Here is a 21,530-nt window from a genome sequence, read left to right as displayed (position 1 = left end):
AGCTCAGACCATATGTATCATCACCACTGCTGACCCTGCAGTGTTGGGAAGTGCAACAAGAAAGCCAATTACACTGTACCCTCTATCCCAGGGCGAGGCGTCAGCCAAGCACCAAGGTCAGTGGTGTTTGAGCCTATGCTTGTGATTACAGCCTGCCTAACCTTCAGAGTCCACACTTCAAAAGCCTCAAGCCTAATGATCCCACCACCATGGAGCTCAGGTCCCTGGTAAATCCAATGTTCCATTCAAGTCTGATAAAAGTAGGATAGAAGTCGTCCTTGATCAAGTTGGGTAACTGTTACACATAGGAGCAGAGTTAGACCATTCAGCTCACCAAGTCTGCTCTGTCATTCCACCATGGCTGATTTAATTTCGCTCTCAACCCCATTCTTCTGCCTTCAACCAAAATATACCCAATGAAATGGCCTCCACAGCCATCTGAGGCAATGAATTCCACAGATTCACCACGCTCTTGCTAAATAAATTCCTCCGCATCTATGTTCAAAAGTGATGGCCTTCTATTCTGAGGCTGTGCCCTCTTGGCCTTAGACTCTCCCACTATTAGAAACATCATCTCCAATTTAATGAGGCAGATTTTCTGGCCGCACCCTTCCTAGATGGACCTCCACATCAACTAGCGCTGAGGCAATGATATTTAAATTCCAGTTCATTAAATCCATTTCCCAACTTACACTTATAGATCTTGTACATGTGCACTATGGTGTGTGTTGCTTGGATAGTATATGATACTGGTCTAACACAGGTAGGGTAAGGGATCAGATTTTCTGCCAGCTGAAAGGATGCATTGAGCCTGCAAGCATGTTTCTAAGAAGTAACATTGATATTCAAGGGCAATTATTAACCAAAGATCAGTGTCTATTGAAATTGGAGGAAAAGAATATTTCTGTATTGCTGTGCCAATCACAAGCACACAATGTTAGACTTCATTTCATTTACCACCCACATGCAAAGGAAAATTATCTGCTTCCCCCAGGATATCCAGTGAGCTCTTCTCACGAGAGACATTTAGTGAGAATCAGAAACTACTGTATCAGGCCACAGAGTGCTGACAACCTTCTCAACGATGAGTTGATTCCCAGTAATTGCTCATTTCGTGGCGGAACACTAGTCCAACCTAAGTGCTTAATGCATCAAACTATAAATAAACCAGTTCCTTTTCCACAAATTGTAGTATTATTTGGTCAAATTTAATAGGCTGCTGGCAAGAGCCACTGGAACAGACAATTCTATGTAAGCAGTTTCCCTGGTACCAAAGTAAATGCTGAAGCCAATCAGAATGAGCCTGCAGTAATGAACCTTGGAAGCTTCTCGGGTCTAACCAACCACTCATAGAACATAAACGTCAACAGCCTCGGTCATCTATTTCTGAATACAACATAGCAATTCCCAAGTTCCCCACAATACATAAATCATGTTGATCCTGAGTGTGAAGGTCTTGATAAATATTCATCTACCTAAATTCATGGAGTTCAGCAGAGGAAGAGCTTACTGCTAACTCAGAAAACATTCAACATAATCAAGGGCACCTCCCACCCCAGATATTCGGTCTTCTCCCCTCTCTGATGGGGTAGAGGGTACATAAATTTAAAAGCCTATATTCCCAGGCAGTATCCTATCCATGTATGAACCAGGCCTGAGACTGCTTCCGCAATTGGATGAGACCAGGCATTTTTAGGCTAGTATTATGGCAATGTTCAGGGGGTACGTCCGTGCCTGGGTAGCAATGGAAAAAGAATGCATGGCATCCACGGGTAATATAGAGCTGTTTCGGTACCATTGGGCACTGCAGGGATAGATGCCATCCTCAAATGTGTTAGCTCAGTGTGTGTTAGGCTTGATTTGTCTGCTATTTTGCTTGTAATGTGATTGCACAATAGTCACTTGAATTAATAATAAATGTATTCTTGTAAAAAAAAAAGCCTGAGTGCATGTACCTCCAGGCTCATGGACAGCTTCTAAGCTGCTGTTATTAGACTCTTGAGTGGATTTCTCTTACGCAATATCTGTCCTGCTCTTGGATTGGAGGACTGTCCGTGTGTGGGTGGGTGGAAGGAGGAATGGGCCTTGTTTTGCTGTTGTTTTGTTGAGCTCTGTGGTGTTCTGCAGAGCATTCTGGGCATGCTACGTTGGCGCCAGAATGTGGCTTAACACCTACCAGCTGCAACTCCCCCCCCCCCCCCAAACATCCTTTGTTGTGTTGGTTGTTGCCACAAATGACGCGTTTCAGTGTACATGTGCTAAATAAGTGAATCTGAATGTAAAAGACGAACTCTTGATTTCTCAATCAAACATCAGGCTCCTGAACCAATGCAGATAACTTCTTTCACCTCAACAATGAACACAACCTATGGACTCACTTTCAAGGACTTATGTTCTCAGTAACAGACAGAAAGTGTTGGAGGAACTCAGATGCTGCAGCATCTATGGAATGAATAAACAGTCGACATTTCGGGTCGAAAGGACTGAAAATGTTGTTCCTTTCCGTGCCTTGTGGTGCATTGGACGGAAACCTTGCCGTTTCTTTAGCACTTGCCTGTTTTTTTACAAGGCTGAGTTGCTAGCTCGATCCACAACCCAGCACAGATGGAAAGCATGCAAGGAGCCAGCCAGATTCGAACCCACGACCACTCACCTTGAAGTCCAGTGCGAATGACACTACACTACTGGCTGGCATATAGGACTGAGATGGAAGGGGGAAGATGCCAGAATAAAAAAGTGGGAGGAGGGAAAGGAGGCTAGCAGGAAGGTGATAGGTGAAGCCAGGTGGGTGGGAAAGGCCAAGGGCTGGAGAAGAAGGAATCCAATAGTACTATGTATGTATATATGTATAAATGTATTTGCTCAGTTTGTCTTTTGCACATCGGTTGTTTGTCAGTCTTTCCATTGAATCAGAATCAGGTTTAATATCACCTGCATATGTTGTGAAGTTTGCTGTTTTGCTGCAGCAGTACATTGCAATACATAGTAATAATAAAAATTCTAAGTTCTATTGTAGTTCTACTGTGAATGCCTGCAAGAAAAATGAATCTCAGGGTAGTGCGTAGTGACATACTGCATGCGTACTTTGATAATAAATAAACTTCGAACTTTCATCTTTTAAACTCTGTACTTTCTCATGCCCCTACCATCTACCTGCACTGCATTTTCTTTTTAAATAAGACCATAGACCGTAAGATATAGGAGCAGAAGTAGGCCATTCAGCCCATCGAGTCTACACCACCATTCAATCAGGGGCTGATCTAATTCTTCCAGTTGTCCCCACTTCCCTGCCTTCACCCAATACCTTTTGATGCCCTGGATAATCAAGACCCATCTATCTCTGCCTTAAATGCACCCACTGACTTGGCCTCCACAGTCGCTCGTGGCAACAAATTTCACAGATTTACCACCCTCCGACTAAAGTAATTTCCCGCATCTCTGTTCTAAATGAATGCCCTTCAATCCTGGTCATGCCCTCTAATGTAACTATTCTGCATTCTATTTAATTTTTTACTACCTCAATCTATTTATGTATGGAATAATCTGCCTGGATAGCAGGCAGACAAAATGTTGTATCTCAGTACACATAATATTAAATAATACATTACAATATACAGTATTTGAGGGGATTAATGCAGTAGATATTGTGGGCATTGTCCACCTGGTTGGGGCATCTAGTAGCAGGGCTTCTAGTCTTAGTATCAGGGGTTTGTGCTTTATCACTGGCTGTGGATACTTTATCACTGAGTAGATTCAAGACTGATATTCTCTATTAGGCCACTTTATCAGGTACACCTGTACACCTACTCATTAATGCAAATATCTAATCAATCATGTGGCAGCAGCTCAATACATAAAACCATGTAGACATGGTCAAGAGGATCAGTTGTTGTTCAGATCAAACATCAAAATGGTGAAAGAAATGGGATTTAAGTGACTTTGATTTTGAATGATTGTTGTTTTGAGTGTCTCAGAATCTGCTGATCTCCTGGGATTTTCATGCACAACAGCCTCTAGAGTTTATAGAGAATGACGTGAAAAACAAAAAAAAAATCTAGTGACCAGCGGTTCTGTAGGCAAAAATGCCTTGTTAATGAGATGGGTCAGAGGAGAATGGCCAGACTGGTACAAGCTGACAGTAACTCAAATAACCACATGTTACAACAGTGGTGTGCAGAAGAGCATCTCTGAATGCTCATGTTGAACCTTGAAGTGGATGGGCTACAGCCGCAGAAGACCATGAACACACACTCAGTGGCCACTTTATTAACTAATAAAGAGGCCACTGAGTGTAGTCATAGAATACAATGAAGACCGATATAAATGGAGTCTGGGATTGTGGTGGGAAGTGAAAATGAAGCATTGCATCAGCAATAACCTTAATTACAAGGCAGGCTCAAAGACCTATATGTGTAAGGAAAGATCTTATGAATATAAGAAAGAACCAACTTAGAACAGAATTGGGGCATTGGTTGAGATGAGAGCTCAGCCTAAAAATGCTGAGAAAGCTGAAAAGGGCTCTGAGTCTATACTTGTTGCCTAGCAACCAGCAGATAAGGACATGATTCACAGGCATTAGGGAACTGCAAGGAACATCCAATCTGTACAGGATAAGTGGGAATAAAATCACTGACATGGGGGCTTCAGATATATCCGACCAGACGGATGGGAACATCCTTTCTTTCCCTCTAATACTCAGCAGCTATTTTCCCAGGGTGAATATTATAGGATATCTTTATGACAGAGATAACTTTTGTAGTTTAGACTGATCCAGGTACAGGTGGATGGGACTAGGCAGAAAAACACGTTGGCATGGACTCTATGGGTCAAGTGCCCTGTTTCTATGCTGTAGTACACTCCGACAGATCAGCGATCTGGAGTCTTTTGAGGAGGTTCAATACCTAACTCAACTGCTCTATTCACTGTCAGGAAAAGGATGCAGGTGCAGGCTGAATGGAAGACGACTGGATAGAGATAACGACAGCATAAATGGGACAACACACACAAAATGCTGGAGGGACACTTTAAGTCAAGCAGCATCTATGGAAAGGAATGAACTCTCAACATTACGGGCCGAGACCCTTCATCAAGATGTTTGTTGGTTGGCAAGATCCCACAGGGGTCAGGACTGGGCCCTCAAATTTTTACATTTTATGTAAATGGTGGCAAAGGTCTGGCAGATGGAGTACAATGTGGGAATATGTTCATTTTGGCAATAAAAGAACACTTAACCAGAATGGTCAGTGACTCTGGAACTGCATGGTGCAGACAGTGTTTGACAAATTTTCAGACGGGGTATGTGGATTATTAATAAACGAGGGGAAGAAAGGTTACTTAGGGGTAGGCAAGGTTACAATCTGATCAGCCAAGGTTTTTCCCAAACAGCAGAGCACATTGGAGAAGCTGAGTGCTTTTCCACTGTTCCACATTTAGGGCGGTATGGTATTGCAGGGGTTACAGCACCAACACTGGGTTCATTTCTGCCGCTATCTGTAAAGAGTTTGTATGCTTTCCCCTGACCGCATGGGTTTCCTCTAGGTGCTCCAATTTCCTCCTACAGTCCAAAAACATAAGGGTTTGGCAGTTAATTGACCATATGGGTGCAATGAGGCAACAAGGGCTTGCTGGACCGGAACAGCCTGTTACCGTGCTGTATCTCTAAATAAGTAATTTGTACGTTCGTGTGACTGTGTACAAATAAAACCCTAACCATCATTAGCGTCTGACTGAAGCACAGACTTCCACATATGATCAAATCTTAAAGGGCCATTAGGCTAAAGCTTGCTCCCATTTCTTGCATGATATTCAGTGATGGCCCCTTGTACAGGACTTGTGTTATTCTTGTGCACAGGACTTGTGGTAGGAGCCTCTGGGAAGGTTCATGAGTTGTTTAATGATTTGTTATGTACCAAGCAACAAAAATGAAACCACATTCATCAGTGTGATAACGTTAGGAAAAAGGGTATTTTCCACATTTGTTGGAACTGTATTTTAATATAGCTTGGAAAAAGTTTCCAATAAATTTACTACTTACTATAAATTTACTATTTTATTATTCATAAAATATTATTATTATTGATTAAAATTATAAAACTACTATTTATGGTTAATTTATGGTTAGAACTTCAAGTTCTAAGTTTACTGTTTTATAAAACAAAGTGAGCTGGGATAAAGGGGGACACGAGATGAAAGATATGAATACATGATTAGATTAGCTTTATTTTTCTAAGTTCAAAGAGAATTTTATTATCTAAGTACATATATGTCTCTTTATACAACCCTGATATTCATTTCCCTGTGGCCATATTCAAAAAATCTGTAGAATAGTAACTATAACAGAATCAATGAAAAACCGCCCAACTAGAGTGTTCAACCACAGTGCAGAAGACAATGAACTGTGCAATTACAAAAAGAAACAATAATAATAAATCAACAAGCAATTAATATCGAGAACATGAGATGAAGAGGCCACATGTACACTGAAGCATCGAAGCATGCAATGAAATGTGTTGTTTTCAATGACCAACACAGTCTGAGATGTGCTGGGGGCAGCCTGCAAGTGTCACCATGCTTCCAGTGCCCACATAGCATGCCCACTTACACTAATCCATATGCCTTTGGAATGTGGGAGGAAACCAGAGCATCCAGAGGAGACCCATGAAGTCACAGGGACAATGTACAAATCCCTTACAAATCTATTCCAATGGGATCAATGGCTGATGCTCCCTCAATGTTTAGTATTTCAACTGAGGTAAAGTAAAATCAAGTGACAGAGCCAACAACAGGGCTTCATTTTCAGATGAACTCAATGCCTTCTATGCTTGTTTTGACCATCAAAACATGGAGGAACCAACACAAACTCACAGAGCCCCAATGATCCTGTGATTTCAGTCTCTGAGACCAACATACATGCAGCCTTCAGGAGGATGAACCCACAAAAAGCATCTGGCCCAGATGGGGTACCTGGCCAATTACTAAAGACCTGTGCTGATCAACTGGCTAGAGTGCTCACTGAAATCTTTAATCTCTTGCTTCTGAGGTTTTAACTGCTTCAAGCAGGCTTCAATTATTTTGGTGTCTAAGAGGAATGTGGTAACCTGCCTCAATAACTATCATCCAGTAGCACTTACATCCACAATGAAGTATTTTGAGAGGTTGGTGAAGAAACATATCAACTCCTGCCTGAGAAGAGACTTGGATCCGCTCCAGCTTACCTACAGGAACAACAGATTCACAGCAAATGCCATTTCATTGGCTCTTCACTCAACACTGGAACATCTGCATAACAATGATGCATACATCAGGATGCCCTTTATCTACTACAGCTTGGCATTCAATACTAACATCCCCTCAAAACTAATCAATAAGCTCCAAGACCTTGGCCTCAATACCATCTTGTGCAATTGAATCCTGGATCTCCTCACTTGCAGACTCCAGTCAATTTGGATTGGTAACAACATCTCTTCCATGATCTCCATCAGCATAAGTGCACCAGAGGGCTGTATGATTAGCCCCCTGCTCTACTCGCTTTACACCTATTGTGTGATCCAGCACAGCTCCAAAGCCATATTCAAATTTGCTGATGACACCACAGTCATGAGCTGAATCAAAGGTGGTGACGAATCAGCCTACAGGAGGGAGATTGAAAATCTGGCTGAGTGGAGTCATCACAACAATCACTTACTCAATGACAGCAAAACCAAGAAGATAATTATTGAGTTCAGGAGGAGGAAACCAGGGGTCCAGTCCAGTCCTCATCGGGAGGTCAGAGTTGGAGAAAGTCAGCAACTTTAAAGCATGGCACTGCCTTTACTTCCTTAGGAGTTTGCAAAGATTCAGCATCACATCTAAAACTCTGACAATCTTCTATAGACGTGCAATGGAGAGTGCAATGACTGGCTGCATCATGACCTGGTATGGAAACACCAATGCCCTTGAACAGAAAATCTTACTAAAAGTAGCTGATACAGTCCAGTGCATCATGGGTAAAGTCCTCTCCACCACTGAGCACATCTACATGAAACATTTTCGCAAGAAAGCAGCATCCATCATCAGGGATCCCGTTCCCACCCAGGACATATCCTCTTTTCACTGCTGCCATCAGGAAGAAGGTACAGGAGCCTCGGGAACAGTTATTACCCCTCAACCTTGAAACACAGGGGATAGCTTCACTGAAATTCACTTGCTTCATCATTGAAATATTCCCACAACCAATGGACTCACTTTCAAGGGCTCTGCATATCATGTTCTTGATATTTTTTGTGTATTTATTTATTATTATAATTACATTTTTTATATATTTGCACAGTCTTTTGCGCACTGATTGAATGCCCAAGTTGGTGTGGTCTTTCATTGATTTTATCATGGTTATTATTCTATTATGAATTTAATGAGTATGCCTGCAGTGTTGTATATGGTGATATATATGCACTTTGATAATTAATTTACTTTGAATTTTGAACTAACCCAATATCTAGCCCATTAATTTAATATTTAAGCATAATGTTTAGTATCACAAGCAGCATCTGTGGGGGGGGGGGGGGGAAGGAATTGTGTACATTTCAGGTTGAAACCTGTATGATGTCATGGCATGGTATACCAAAGTAAGGTTTGTTAGAGTGCACTCCAAAATATTTTGTTTTATTTAGAGAAACAGCACAGTAACAGACCCTTCCAGCCCAATGAGTCCACATGTCAAATTACACACGTGACCAATTAATTCACCAACCAATTCTTTGGAATGTGGGAGGAAACCGGAGCACCATGTGATCCTGGGGAGAATGTCCAAAGTCCTTGCAGACAGTGGCAGGATATTATTTGGATAATGAATTAAATCTTGGCTTAGACTGTAACTTTCGCTAACAAACAAGGGTGTGGAGAAGCTTGTGTTGTTCTGGTGAGCATTCTGGACATGCCACATTGGTGCCAGGATGTGTGGCGATGCTTGCAAGCTTCCTCCAGCTCATCTTTAGGTGTGCTGGTTGTTAACACAAACAATGCATTTCACTCTATGTTTCCATGCACATGTAATAAATCAATCTGAATCTGACTCTGACATTGGACAGAGTGTGTTGCAGGCAGCCAAGCCACCAGCACACATTTTGTTTACCACAACTGTGTTGGAAGTTTGTTATTGTGTTGAAGCATATTTTCAGAATGAAATAGTAAAGCATGTTGTGTAGAAGGTGTGAAAAGCAACTCCTATTCTCTATTACCACATTCCAGTCATCATAGAATATTACCATGATTACCCATATTACCTATGCTCTATTACATAGGAGCAGAATTAGGCCATTTGGACTATTGAGTCCATTCTGCCATTCAAACATGGCTGATTTCTGATACCCCGTTCTCCTGCTTTCTCCCCTTAACCTCCACACCAATCAACAACCTGTCAATCTCTGCTTTAAAAACACCAAATGACTCCACAACAAATTCCACAGATTTATCACCATCTGCTTGAAGGAATTCCCCATCTCAGACTGTAAGGGACGTCCCTTTATTCGGATTTGATGCCCTTGGATCCTAAACTCTCGTACTGATAGAGACATTCTCTCCATATCCGATCTATCCAGACTTTTCGGTGAATACAGTGGAACAAATAAAGACAAATGACTTATACAATAGGTGAGGAGTTTACTCCTCAGGACATGGGGGGGGGGGGAGAGAGGAGGGGATTTGATAGAAGTATACAAAGTTATGAGGAGAATAGATAGGGCAAATACAAGCAGGCTTTTTCCACTGAGGTTGGACAAGACTAGAACTAGAGGTCATGGGTTATGGGTGAAAAGTGAAATATTTAAGTGGACATGACAGGGAATTTCTTCACTCAGAGGGTGATGAGAGTGTAGAAAAAGCTGTCAGCGGAAATGGCGGAATCAGGTTCTATTTCAAAATTTAAGAGAAATTTTGTTATTAGGTACATGGATGGGAAGGGCATAGTCTGGGTGCAAATCTATGGAACTAGGCAAATTAATAGTTAATGGACTAGATGGACCAAAGGGCCTGTTTCTGTCAGGTACTATTCTACAACTAATTAGGTTGATGAATATTGAAGAATATTATTTCACACCTTTTAATAGAAACAATGAAACACAGAAAATATGAATAATTAGACTATTGAACCTTTGGACCACTCACCACAACCATGGCTGATCACCCAGGACCCTATTCCCATGTCTACCGATTCTGCCTTGAGCAGTTGGAAATATATTTACCTCCTGTTCATTATATTTAACAACTGGGCACTACGGGACGTCAGTGTCCAAAGTTCAATTACAGCACTACCTGTAAGGAGTTTGTATGTTCTCACTGTGACCGTGTGGGTTTCCTCTCACAGTCCAAAGGTTAGGAGGCCAATTGGTTATTGTTAAATAGGTGGATTGCTGGGCAGTGCAGCTTGGGAGTATTGGGTTCAGTTCTGGTTGCCTCGTTCAGGGAAGGATGTGGGAGCTTTAGAAGAGATTTACCAGGATGCTGCCTGGATTAGAGAGCATGTTTTATAAGGAATGGTTGAGTGAGTTCACACTTTGGAGCAATGAGAGATAACTTGATAGAGGTGTACAAGATGATAAGAGGCATCACAGAGAGTGGAAAGCCAGAGACTTATTTTCCCAGGCAGGAAATGGCTAATATGAGGAAACATGATTTTAAGGTAATTGTAGGAAAATATAAGGGGATAATGTCAGAGGTACGTTTTCTACACAGAGAGTGGTAGGTGTGAGTGTAGTGGTAGAGGCAGATACAGATACATTAGGAACATTTAAGAGACCTTTAAGATAGACACATGGATGGAAGAAAATGGAGGTCCATGTGGGGCGGAATGGTTAGATTGATCTTGGAGTGGATTAAAAGGTTATCAAAACTTTGTGGACCAAAGAGCCTGTACTGTGCTGTACTGTTCTATTTTCTATGTCAGAGTTTTAATGAGTGAATGGTTAGATGAATGAGATGACCAAGCAAAGCACATTAGATGATAATAGATGTGCTCCATTTGGCTCCTATACCTCAGCAGCATCAATCACTGACAAAAATCAAATAGGATTTGATTTTACCACATTAGAAGGCAAACAACACACAAATCAGACAGTGCAGTGATGCGCAAGGAATGCATTGCTTGTATAATGTAACTTTTTCTTGGACAACCTTTCAAGGTCTTTGGAGACGATGATCAGGTGATGATAAGGGTAAGACTGTGACTTTATTGGCTGCTTGCAATGGGGATGATACACAGTTTGCAGAGCAACTCATCATTCTGACAGATCCTTTCGGCCTTTCTTTTAAAGGCAAACTTGAAAATTGGTGGCCATCTTCAGAAATTGGTCCTGTCTGTCACTGGCTCTAGCTAACAACTGAACCAATAGTTTAAATAAATGTGTAAAATTAGCATTTTGCGCGAAGGCTGATAAAAAACAGCACTGGACAGGCATCAGTGTGGAATTTTATCTCAGGTTGAATTGAGGTTAATAAGGAACTGCATTCCAGACATAACCAACTTGGTGTACGACCGTATGATCAGTGAGTCCAGCACATGGGACAAAATAACATGAATGTAGCTGTCCTGATGAAGGGTCTCAGTCTGAAATGTCAACTGTTTATTCCTCTCCATAGATGTTTCCTGACATGCTGAGTTTCTGCATTATTTTCTGATTGTTATTCTGGATTTCCAGCATCTGAAGTATCCCTTAACTGTAGTTTCTTTTAAGTCAGATTTACTTTCAAAGTGATTTTAAATTTTGCAATTAATTCAAATTGAAAAGGAACTTCAGCATCTCTGAAGTCGTCAGCGAGCTGCAGCACTGCATGCTCACAAGGCTACAGCGGAAGCTCTCAAGCATTTCCCCAAAATAACAGCATGCTCCTAAGCACATACAGCTTTGTATACAACAGAATAGCCAGAGCTGAATGCCTGAAGCCTTAGTCTAGGAATAACTGTGGACTAAGAAGGGCTAATTAAGCAACTGCAATTGACAATAATGGCAGTTAAATTGCATTAAACAGATGAATGCAGTGTGCAAGGAAACATTACATGAAAGGGTGTTAGGTAATGACAACATCTCCTCTGTGCACAAAGCCATGGACCCAATATTAAGTTTGTGAATCAAACTACATGCCAAATGTATTGAAGTTAACTTCTCCATTAAGCCTTAACATTACATTCACAGGGCAAACCTCCTTCCTCTTTTTCCATAGATAAACATCCAAGTCTCTATTCTTTACACTAATTTCCAGCAACATTCATTGTCTACTACCACAGCACTTGTTGTTCCCAGAAAATAACATGCAGTTGGCATAGTTCCAAAGTAGAAGCTATTAACATTTGGGTTTACTCCAATTACACTCCAAAGAAAATACTTTTTTCAATATGTACCAGTAGTATCTTTCTTTTGCACAGTTTGTCTTCCTTTACACATTGGTTGTTTGTTGGTCTTTGTATATGTATAGTGTTTAGTGGTGTTCTATTGTGTTTCTACACTTTATTCTACTCTATTGTAATTCTGCAATTTCCTGTAAATGCCTGCAAGAAAATGAATCTCAAGGTATTATTTGGTGGCACGGTAGTTTAGTGGTTAGCACAATGCCTTACAATACAGGCAACACAGATTCCATTTCTACCGCTGCCTGTAAGGAATTTGTACATTCTCCTCGTGACAGCATGGGTTTCTTCCGGGTGCTTTGGTTCCCTCCCACTGTCCAAAGGTGTACTGGTTGGTGGGTTAATTGATTATTGTAAATTGTCCCGTAATTAGATTGGGATTAAATCAGGGAATTGCAGGGAGGAAGGCCTATTCCATGCTGTATCTCAATGAATAAATAAATGTTAACATATAGTTTGATTTTAGTATTTCAATTCAACTTTATCTTAATTATATAATTAAATGCTAATTTTACTGGTGAAAGCAGGCCCTTGCACACCCAAGTTTAGGATTCAGAAGAGTGATACTGTACACTACATACATTTTTTAAAGACATTTTCAAACACTTTTGATTGCTTCCCAAGAATTCTATTGTCAATTTTTAATTGTCCCTATTGTCCTTGTTAATCAAAACTTAAAATAAATTAAATCCAAGCAGAGTAATGATAACGATGGAATGACTGTGATGGTCTTTCATTAGATTAGCCCAAGTTGTTTGCTATGGCACAGAAGCATTAGAAGATTCAAAGCACAAGACAGTTGCAATTAAATTCAGCAATGTAAATGGTACGGTATCAATGATTTCCCCATTTCTACATGCTGCAATTGTGATCAGAGAAGCTTCAGATAATTGAAACAAGGGTGTACACAATGGGTTCCCTGTAATTCAACTCTTTTAACTATATAGGAGACTAAATACAACCATTAGATACAACAAAGCAGCATACATTACCAAGGTGTCCCACATGCTGGCCATACGCTCTTCTCACTACTACCATCAGTCGGGAGGTACAGAAGCCTTAGGTGCCACCCATACCACCAGATTCAGGAACCCTTCAACCATCAGGCTCTTCAACTAGAGCAGATAACTTCACTCACCTCAACTCTGAACTGAATCTATGTCCTAAAGATTCACTATCAAAGACTCTTAATAACCCATGTTCTCAGTTTTATTTAATTTTATTTGCATAATTTGTCTTCTTTTGCACATTGGTTGTCAGTCCTGTTTATGCATGGTCTTTCATAAGTTCTAATTTGACCATGTAATTTCTTTATTTTCTGATGAATGCCTGCAAGAAGATGCATCTCAAGGTTGTATAGCTTTATTTTATTTAGAGATACACCACGGTAACAGACCTTTCTGGTCCAATGAGCCCTTGCTGCTCAAATACACCCATTATGACCAATTAAACTACTGAATCAATATGTCTTTGGTATTTGGGAGGAAAGAGGAACATCCAAAGGAATCACATCATGGGGAGATCGTAAAAAACTGCGGGAATTGAATCTGGGTTACTGGCACTGTAATAGCATTACACTGGCTGCAATGCTACCCTGCCGCCCTATGGTAACATATGGTATATGGCAATACATATGTACTTTAACATAAATTTGAGTTTGACTTAGAAACAAGAAACACATGAGCCATTAACTAGGGGATGCAGACGGGTGTGGCAGTCGGGAGTATCTGTAGATGCCCACCGTTGTCTCATTCACAGGTACCCACTGCATCTGAAGTTGTGAGAACTTTGTTTGGAGTTGAAATGAGTATTCACTGAAGAAAGAGTACTATGCAGCCAAACCTCTGGGACTTAAATTTTACTTGATGATCCCTCCTGAACAGACAACAAAAGCTGTGGAATTCTGCCATCCTGATGTGGGAATTTAGCACATGGAATGCATAGTCAGCAGGGAGAGGGAATGAGAGCAAGTGACAGTGAGTGAAAAGAAAAGTCAAAGCCAAAGTCCATGAGTCCACTGAAGGCTGGAGGCCCGTAGGTGGTCTGTCCTGGAGTTGGAGGACTGTCTGTGTCTATGAGTGGATAAGTGTGAGGGAAGGAGGAATGAGGTTGTTGTGGCTGTTGTACTGCTGAACATTGTTGAGCATGCTCTGTTGGCACTGGAATGTGTGGAAACACTTGCCCCCAGTACATCCTTAGGTTGTGTTGATTGATAACTCAAATGACGCATTTCACTGAATGTTTTGATGCACATGTAATAAATAAATCTGAATCTGAGGGAGAGAAGGTAAAGAAAAAAGAGGAAAGGAATGAGATCATAGCCTGGTGAAAGGGGTCATGAAGTGGGGGGAAATGGTGTTTGTGGATGAACGCCAAGGGATTATGAGATTAATGGGAGGGGGTGATTTTAAACTGGTCTGCAACAGTTTTTATTTGTGCATTTTTTCTTTGTCAGTCTTTGTCTGCTTATGGTAGTTTTCATTAAATTCTATTGTATTTCAATGAATCTTCAGGTAGTATATGGGAACATACATACTTCGATAATAAATTTACTTCGAACTTTGAAGAGGACAGCTCTAAAGATTCCAGATAGTGACGAATTTACCTCACATGTTGACACGATGCTGATAAGACAAGGTGTCTTGGGTGCCCAAAACAACAGCTTCCAGGATACTCTGCTCCCAGGTTCCCATTTCTTTGGAGAGGGAACAACATCAGGTACACCTTTTGTGTGGATGCCGTTGTCCCTGTTAGAACTGTTCGCTGCTATCCCAATAATAAGCCCTGGATCACTAGTCACATCAAAGGCCTCCTAAACCAGAAGAAGAGGGCCTTTAAAGATGGTGATCGGTTGGAGCTTAAAAGAGTTCAGAAGGAACTCAGAGTACAGATAAGGGGGGCAAAGGAGCAGTATAGGAGGAAGCTAGAACAAAAGCTGCAGAAAAAAAGCATGAAGGAGGTGTGGGATGGGATGAAGATCATCACCGGATGCGGTGCAAAGCGGGGGGCAAACATAAGTGGAGATGTGGAGAAAGCGAACCAGCTGAACAACTTCTTCAACAGGTTCGACAGCACAATCTCATCCTCACCGCAGAAATCCACACCAGGCTTACTTCCCTCACAGGAAAATAGCCACTCACAGGAGACCTTGCCCACGCCCAGGATTACGGCTGCACAGGTGGAAGGTCAACTGAGGAAGATCTGTACCAGCAAGGCGGCTGGACCGGATGGAGTTTCCCCACGATTACTGAGGGCCTGTGCGACTGAGCTGGGAGAACCACTACAGCGCATCTTCAACATGAGCCTGGAGCAGAGAAGAGTACCCAGACAGTGGAAAACATCCTGTATTGTCCCGGTACCGAAGAAACCACAACCAAAGGAGTTGAATGACTTCAGACCTGTTGCCTTGACGTCGCACGTGATGAAGACCATGGAGCGGCTGATAATACAGAATCTGAGGCCACAAACCAGGCACGCCCAGGATCCTCTTCAGTTTGCGTATAAGGAGAAGGTGGGAGTGGAGGATGCTATCACGTATTTGCTGCACAAATCACTCTCTCACCTAGATGGGGTCAGTTGTGCTGTGAGGATTACATTCCTTGACTTCTCTAGTGCCTTTAACACCATCCAGCCCAAGATCTTAAGGCACAAACTAACGGAGATGGGAGTAGACTCTCACATGGTGGATTGGATAGTGGACTACTTGACAGATAGACCTCAGTATGTGCGGTTGGGAGACTGTAGGTCTGACACAGTGGTCAGCAGCACAGGAGCGCCGCAGGGAACCATACTCTCTCCGGTCCTGTTCACCCTGTACACATCAGACTTCCAATATATCTCGGAGTCCTGCCATGTGCAGAAGTTCGCTGATGACACGGCCATAGTGGGGTGTGTCAGGAATGGACAGGAGGAGGAGTATAGGAAACTGATACAGGACTTTGTGATATGGTGCAACTCAAACTACCTGCGTCTCAATATCACCAAGACCAAGGAGATGGTGGTGGACTTTAGGAGATCTAGGCCTCATATGGAGCCAGTAATCATTAATGGAGAATGTGTGGAGCAGGTTAAGACCTACAAGTATCTGGGAGTACAGTTAGACGAGAAGCTAGACTGGACTGCCAACACAGATGCCTTGTGCAGGAAGGCACAGAGTCGACTGTACTTCCTTAGAAGGTTGGCGTCATTCAATGTCTGTAGTGAGATGCTGAAGATGTTCTATAGGTCAGTTGTGGAGAGCGCCCTCTTCTTTGTGGTGGCGTGTTGGGGAGGAAGCATTAAGAAGAGGGACGCCTCATGTCTTAATAAGCTGGTAAGGAAGGTGGGCTCTGTCGTGGGCAAAGTACTGGAGAGTTTAACATTGGTAGCTGAGCGAAGGGCGCTGAGTAGGCTACGGTCAATTATGGAAAACTCTGAACATCCTCTACATAGCACCATCCAGAGACAGAGAAGCAGTTTCAGCGACAGGTTACGATCGATGCAATGCTCCTCAGACAGGATGAAGAGGTCAATACTCCCCAATGCCATTAGGCTTTACAATTCAACCGCCAGGACTTAAGAACTTTTTAAAAGCTATTATTAATGCTTTTTGAGATAGTGATTTAGATGCATATCATATTCTTTACTGAGTTAAGTATTGTATGTAATTAGTTTTGCTACAACAAGTGTATGGGACATTGGAAAAAAAGTTGAATTTCCCCATGGGGATGAATAAAGTATCTATCTATCTATCTATCTATCCAAGCCTCAATCACTGAAACATTTGAGTTTCACTCACATAACACTGAAAAAAAACCAGCACTGTGCACTTGAAATTCCAGGCCTTAATTTCTACATGATAAATGGATAAAAACCTCTGGAATTTTCCAACCTACAACTAGGAATACAGGGGATTTCAGTTCTGTCATCTTTGCACTCCAGATTACTGAAACCTCGGGAAAGTACATAACTGAGAATTCAAGGTAAATAATAGCTCTAGGCAAGGGATTCCCAAACATTTTTAATCCATGGAGTCTGTAGACCCCAGATTGGGAACCCCTGACCTAGGCATTCTAGACATAGAAAAATCATAAAATCTCCTTTATAACTGGATTTACAATCTTATTGAAATTTACAGCATAGGAAATCTTTATCCTTCATAAGTGTACTTGTATTCTACCACAAGTTCTGAACACCAATGGTCAGCATAAGCCACCTGTCAGGATACATGGTTCTAACCAGTTTGCTTCACTATTGAGATGGATGTGAATGAGATGGAGTGAATATGAACAACATTACAATGAAGGTAATGGATACAGATCACAGAAAGGAAGAATGAACAGTGCATGCATCATGCTTTTCATAATCAACCTCTGCTCTGTGACAATGCCACATAACTGCAAAACCCAGCCATAATCTTCAATATGCAATCAGATAAAGATTAAAGTTTAGTTTTATTTGTCACATGTACATTGAAACTTACAGTGAAATACATTGCTTGCATCAAATTAAATAAGTGAGGATTGTGCAAGTGTTACCATGCTTTTAGCGCCAACATACAGTAGTGTGCCCACAACTCACTAAACCTAACCAGTACATCTTTTGGAGTGTGGGAGGAACATACTCACCTATGGGGAGAAAGTAGAAACTCCTTACAGGCAGCGGTGAGAATTGAACCCCGAACTGTGTTGTGCTAACCACTACACTACTGTATTGCCCCGTGCTCTTCTAGAACACAGGATGGTCATTATGAATGTTTGTGGATAGCAAGTGGATCCAGATGCAATGCCACATGTGGATCTCTTTAGCTGCAGCAGTTTCGTGTTTAGCTTACACAGACATTCTCACCCAATTTTAGACAATAGAAGTAATCAGACTAGAATCTGAAAGCATATCAGAGCCTTAACGAAAGGCTGTATTCCCAAGGGTTTTCATAGAAAGATCAGAACAAGAGACATTATGCCCTTGACTGACACTAATGATAGTATGTCATTTATTCTAAAGTTGCCATAGAGTCAGACGACATGGAATCAGGCCATTTGGCCCAACTTCCTCATGCTGTCCAGGATGTCTATCTGAACTAGTGCTTTTTGCCTGCATCGGTCCACATGCCTCTAATCCTTTCTTATTCATGTACCTGAGTTAATGTCTTTTAAACATTGGAATTTACTATCCCAAGAAGTATAAATTGGACTCTTGACTTCACAATCTACCTTGTAAAGACCTTGCACCTTATTGTTTACCTTCATTGCACTTTCTCTGCTGCACTTTATTCTGCATTGTTATTGTTTTACCTTGTTCTACCTCAATGCATTGTGTAGTGATCTAATCTGCATCAACAGTGTGCAAGATAAGCTTTTCACTGTATTTTGCTATAATGTTTGTGACAATAATAAACCAATTCCATAGAGTCAAAGAGAGGTACAGCACAGAAACAGGCTTGTCAGCCCATCTAGTCTATGCCAAAACCAATTATTTTATGATTATTCCAATTCCAATAATTGTACACTCCTTTATGACTTTCTAAAAGCCCTTTAAACATTGTGATTGTACCCTCCTTTATGGCTTCCTCTGGCAAGTCAATCCACATATCTATCACCCTCTATATGAGAAATCATCCCTTCAGGTCCCTTTTAAATCTTTCCTGTTAAATCTTGTGTGCCTCTCTTAAATCATATCATGTTACATTTCAGTAAGTCGTCAACCACAGAACAAAACACAAATAATCACACTGCTTTTCACATTTGTGACTATCCTGCCAAGTTTCATATGCTTCATTGAGACTATATGAGAAGAATTAGACCATTCGGCCAATCAAGTCTGTTCCACTATTCTGTCATGGCTGAATTTTTCTTTTCTCAACCCTACTCTTCTGCCTTCTCCCCATAACCCTCACCTTACTCTTCAAGACCCAGATCAAACTCTGATCACCTCTCAGTCAGAGATCCTTAGGAAATGGCACTTTCATTTCCTAGATCAGAGGTTCCAAACCTTCTTTATGACATTGACCCCTACCATTAACCGAGAACCCCAGATTGGGAACCCCTGTTCAAAGACAAATGCAGCAAGGATATAGGGTCTTCAGCCCAACCAGTCCATGCCAACCACAGTGTCCATCCAGCTAGTCCAAATTTCCTGTGTTCTGCCCAGATCCCTCCAAGTCCTTCTTCAAGGATACCATTGTGCCTACCTGAACCACCTCCTCTGGCAGCTCGTTTTGTAAACTCATCACCTTCTTCATGAAGAGGTTGTCCCTTGGGGCCCCTTCCCCTCTCACACTAAATCTAAAGCCCCTGAGTTTTAGTCTCTCCTACCTTGGGGAAAAGACTATTACCATCCACCTTGTCTCTCCTCATCATTTTAAACATCTCAATATGGTCCCCCCCCCCCCCATTCTCCTATTTTCAGGGAATAAACACCCAGCCTGGCCAGCCTCTCCCTAAACTCAGGGCCTCTAGTCCAGACAAAATCTTTGTAAATCTTTTCTGCACTCTTTCCAGTTTAACTACATCTAGAATTAACCAGGGAAACGTCCTCTGAACTGCTGCAATTGCAGGTAGCTCCCTCCTTAAACAAGGAGACTAAACCTGTCCACAGTACTACAGGCAAAATCTCAGGGATATGCTATATTCCTGTTGCAAGCTTTCTGCTCCATCCCTCTATTAACTCCGCTCACCTTCCTGACAACCCTTGATGTTAATTTTATATTTCTTGTCAAGAACAGCTAGGTCTCTCTGCGCAACATTAATCACCCTTGCACTATTTAAGTGATATTCTGCTTTCCTATCCTTCCCTCCAATGTACTTTGCATTTCCCCATGCTATATTCCATTTGCGCTGACTATCTAAACCTGCTTTAATCCCTTCGCAAACTCTCACAACTTCCTTTCCTACCTGTAACTTCCCTATTAGTTACCTGTGCTTGGACAGGCTATCTTTGTCGTGAACTAGTCTCAAAACCCGGCTGGTCCCTGTGCCAGTAGACATGTAGCTTTGGTACTGAATGAAGCTACATCAGAAGAATCTGCATATCTGCCTGTGAAACTGGTAACTAATTCTATATTGTCACAAACAACAGTTTGAGCCCTCCCGTCAATGCTGCCCTCCAGTATTCACTCAGTGGCAGACGAGTTGGAATGCCTTTGTCTGCCGCTACACTAGCACATGATGAGGACTACTGCACCATCAATCTACAAGCTATGACACTCAGGTTCTTGGGCTATATATATATTTTATGACTGTATGTTTTTCGTAACTATATGTGCTGCGTGTGAATGTTGGTAGTGTGGTTTGCACCTTGGCCCTAGAGGAACGCTGTTTTGTATGGATGCATTCATGTTTATAGCTGAATGACAATTAAACTTGAACTTAACCTTAACTTAGAGGAGCACACAATAAATTCATGCAAAATATGATCGCATTTGTGGAAGTGAGTGGTCCTGAATTATTTTCATCTGGAGAGCAAGCAGGTATGACAGAAGACACGCAAATGAAATTCGTGCTCATCGCCATTTGGTGAAGGTAGCACAACTGCATTCATTTTTGGATCAAGGAAGATTTCATTTATTTCTCTTACCTGCTCACCGTCCCTGAAAGTGTGGCTCCCTTTCATCCAGGTAATGGTTGGTGTGGGATCACCTTTGGCCTCGCAGGTCAGTGTAATCTGAGATTCCAGCTCCACCACTGTCTTATTTTCCGCATAAGTAATTTCAGGTTTCACTAAATTAAAAAAACAAATTAAATTGTAGCTAATCTTACAAGAGACACCCTTTATCAATGGGTTACAATAACGAGACTTGTGAGTATAATTTGGTAGATTAAGATTAGATTTATTTGTCACATGTACATCAAAACATATAGTAAATACGTCATAAACACAAGAGATTCTGCAGATGTTGGAAATCCAGAGCAACACACACGCAGAATGCCAGAGGAACTCAGCAAGTCAGGAAATGAATAAACAGGTCTCGACCTGAAGTGCTCTGATGAAGGAGCTTGGCCCAAAACATCGACTATTGATTCATTTTCATAGATGCTGCCTGACCTGCTGAGTTCCACTAGCATTTTGTGTAAAATGTGTCATTTCTGTGAACGACCAACACAGTCCAATTAAATGGTGGGTGCGGCCCACAAATGTCACCATGCTTCCAGTACCAATATATCATGCAAACAACTTA

The 21,530-nt window shown here is 41.6% G+C and overlaps 1 protein-coding gene across 10 annotated transcripts in view; it reads right to left on the bottom strand.

Moving 5' to 3' along the window:
- The window catches only part of LOC140716749 (neural cell adhesion molecule 1-like), a 694,163-nt gene that overhangs the window by 237,996 nt on the left and 434,637 nt on the right, over positions 1-21,530 (bottom strand). For all 10 annotated transcript variants that reach the window (XM_073029568.1, XM_073029569.1, XM_073029563.1 and 7 more), the window contains exon 8: positions 20,930-21,072. In XM_073029568.1, the coding sequence (XP_072885669.1) occupies positions 20,930-21,072 (143 nt within the window). The remainder of the gene's footprint in view (positions 1-20,929; positions 21,073-21,530) is intronic.

The sequence above is a fragment of the Hemitrygon akajei genome, chromosome 26 (assembly GCF_048418815.1).
Source record: "Hemitrygon akajei chromosome 26, sHemAka1.3, whole genome shotgun sequence".
Taxonomy (NCBI): domain Eukaryota; kingdom Metazoa; phylum Chordata; class Chondrichthyes; order Myliobatiformes; family Dasyatidae; genus Hemitrygon; species Hemitrygon akajei.
This window is presented reverse-complemented; position numbering and strand designations above follow the sequence as displayed.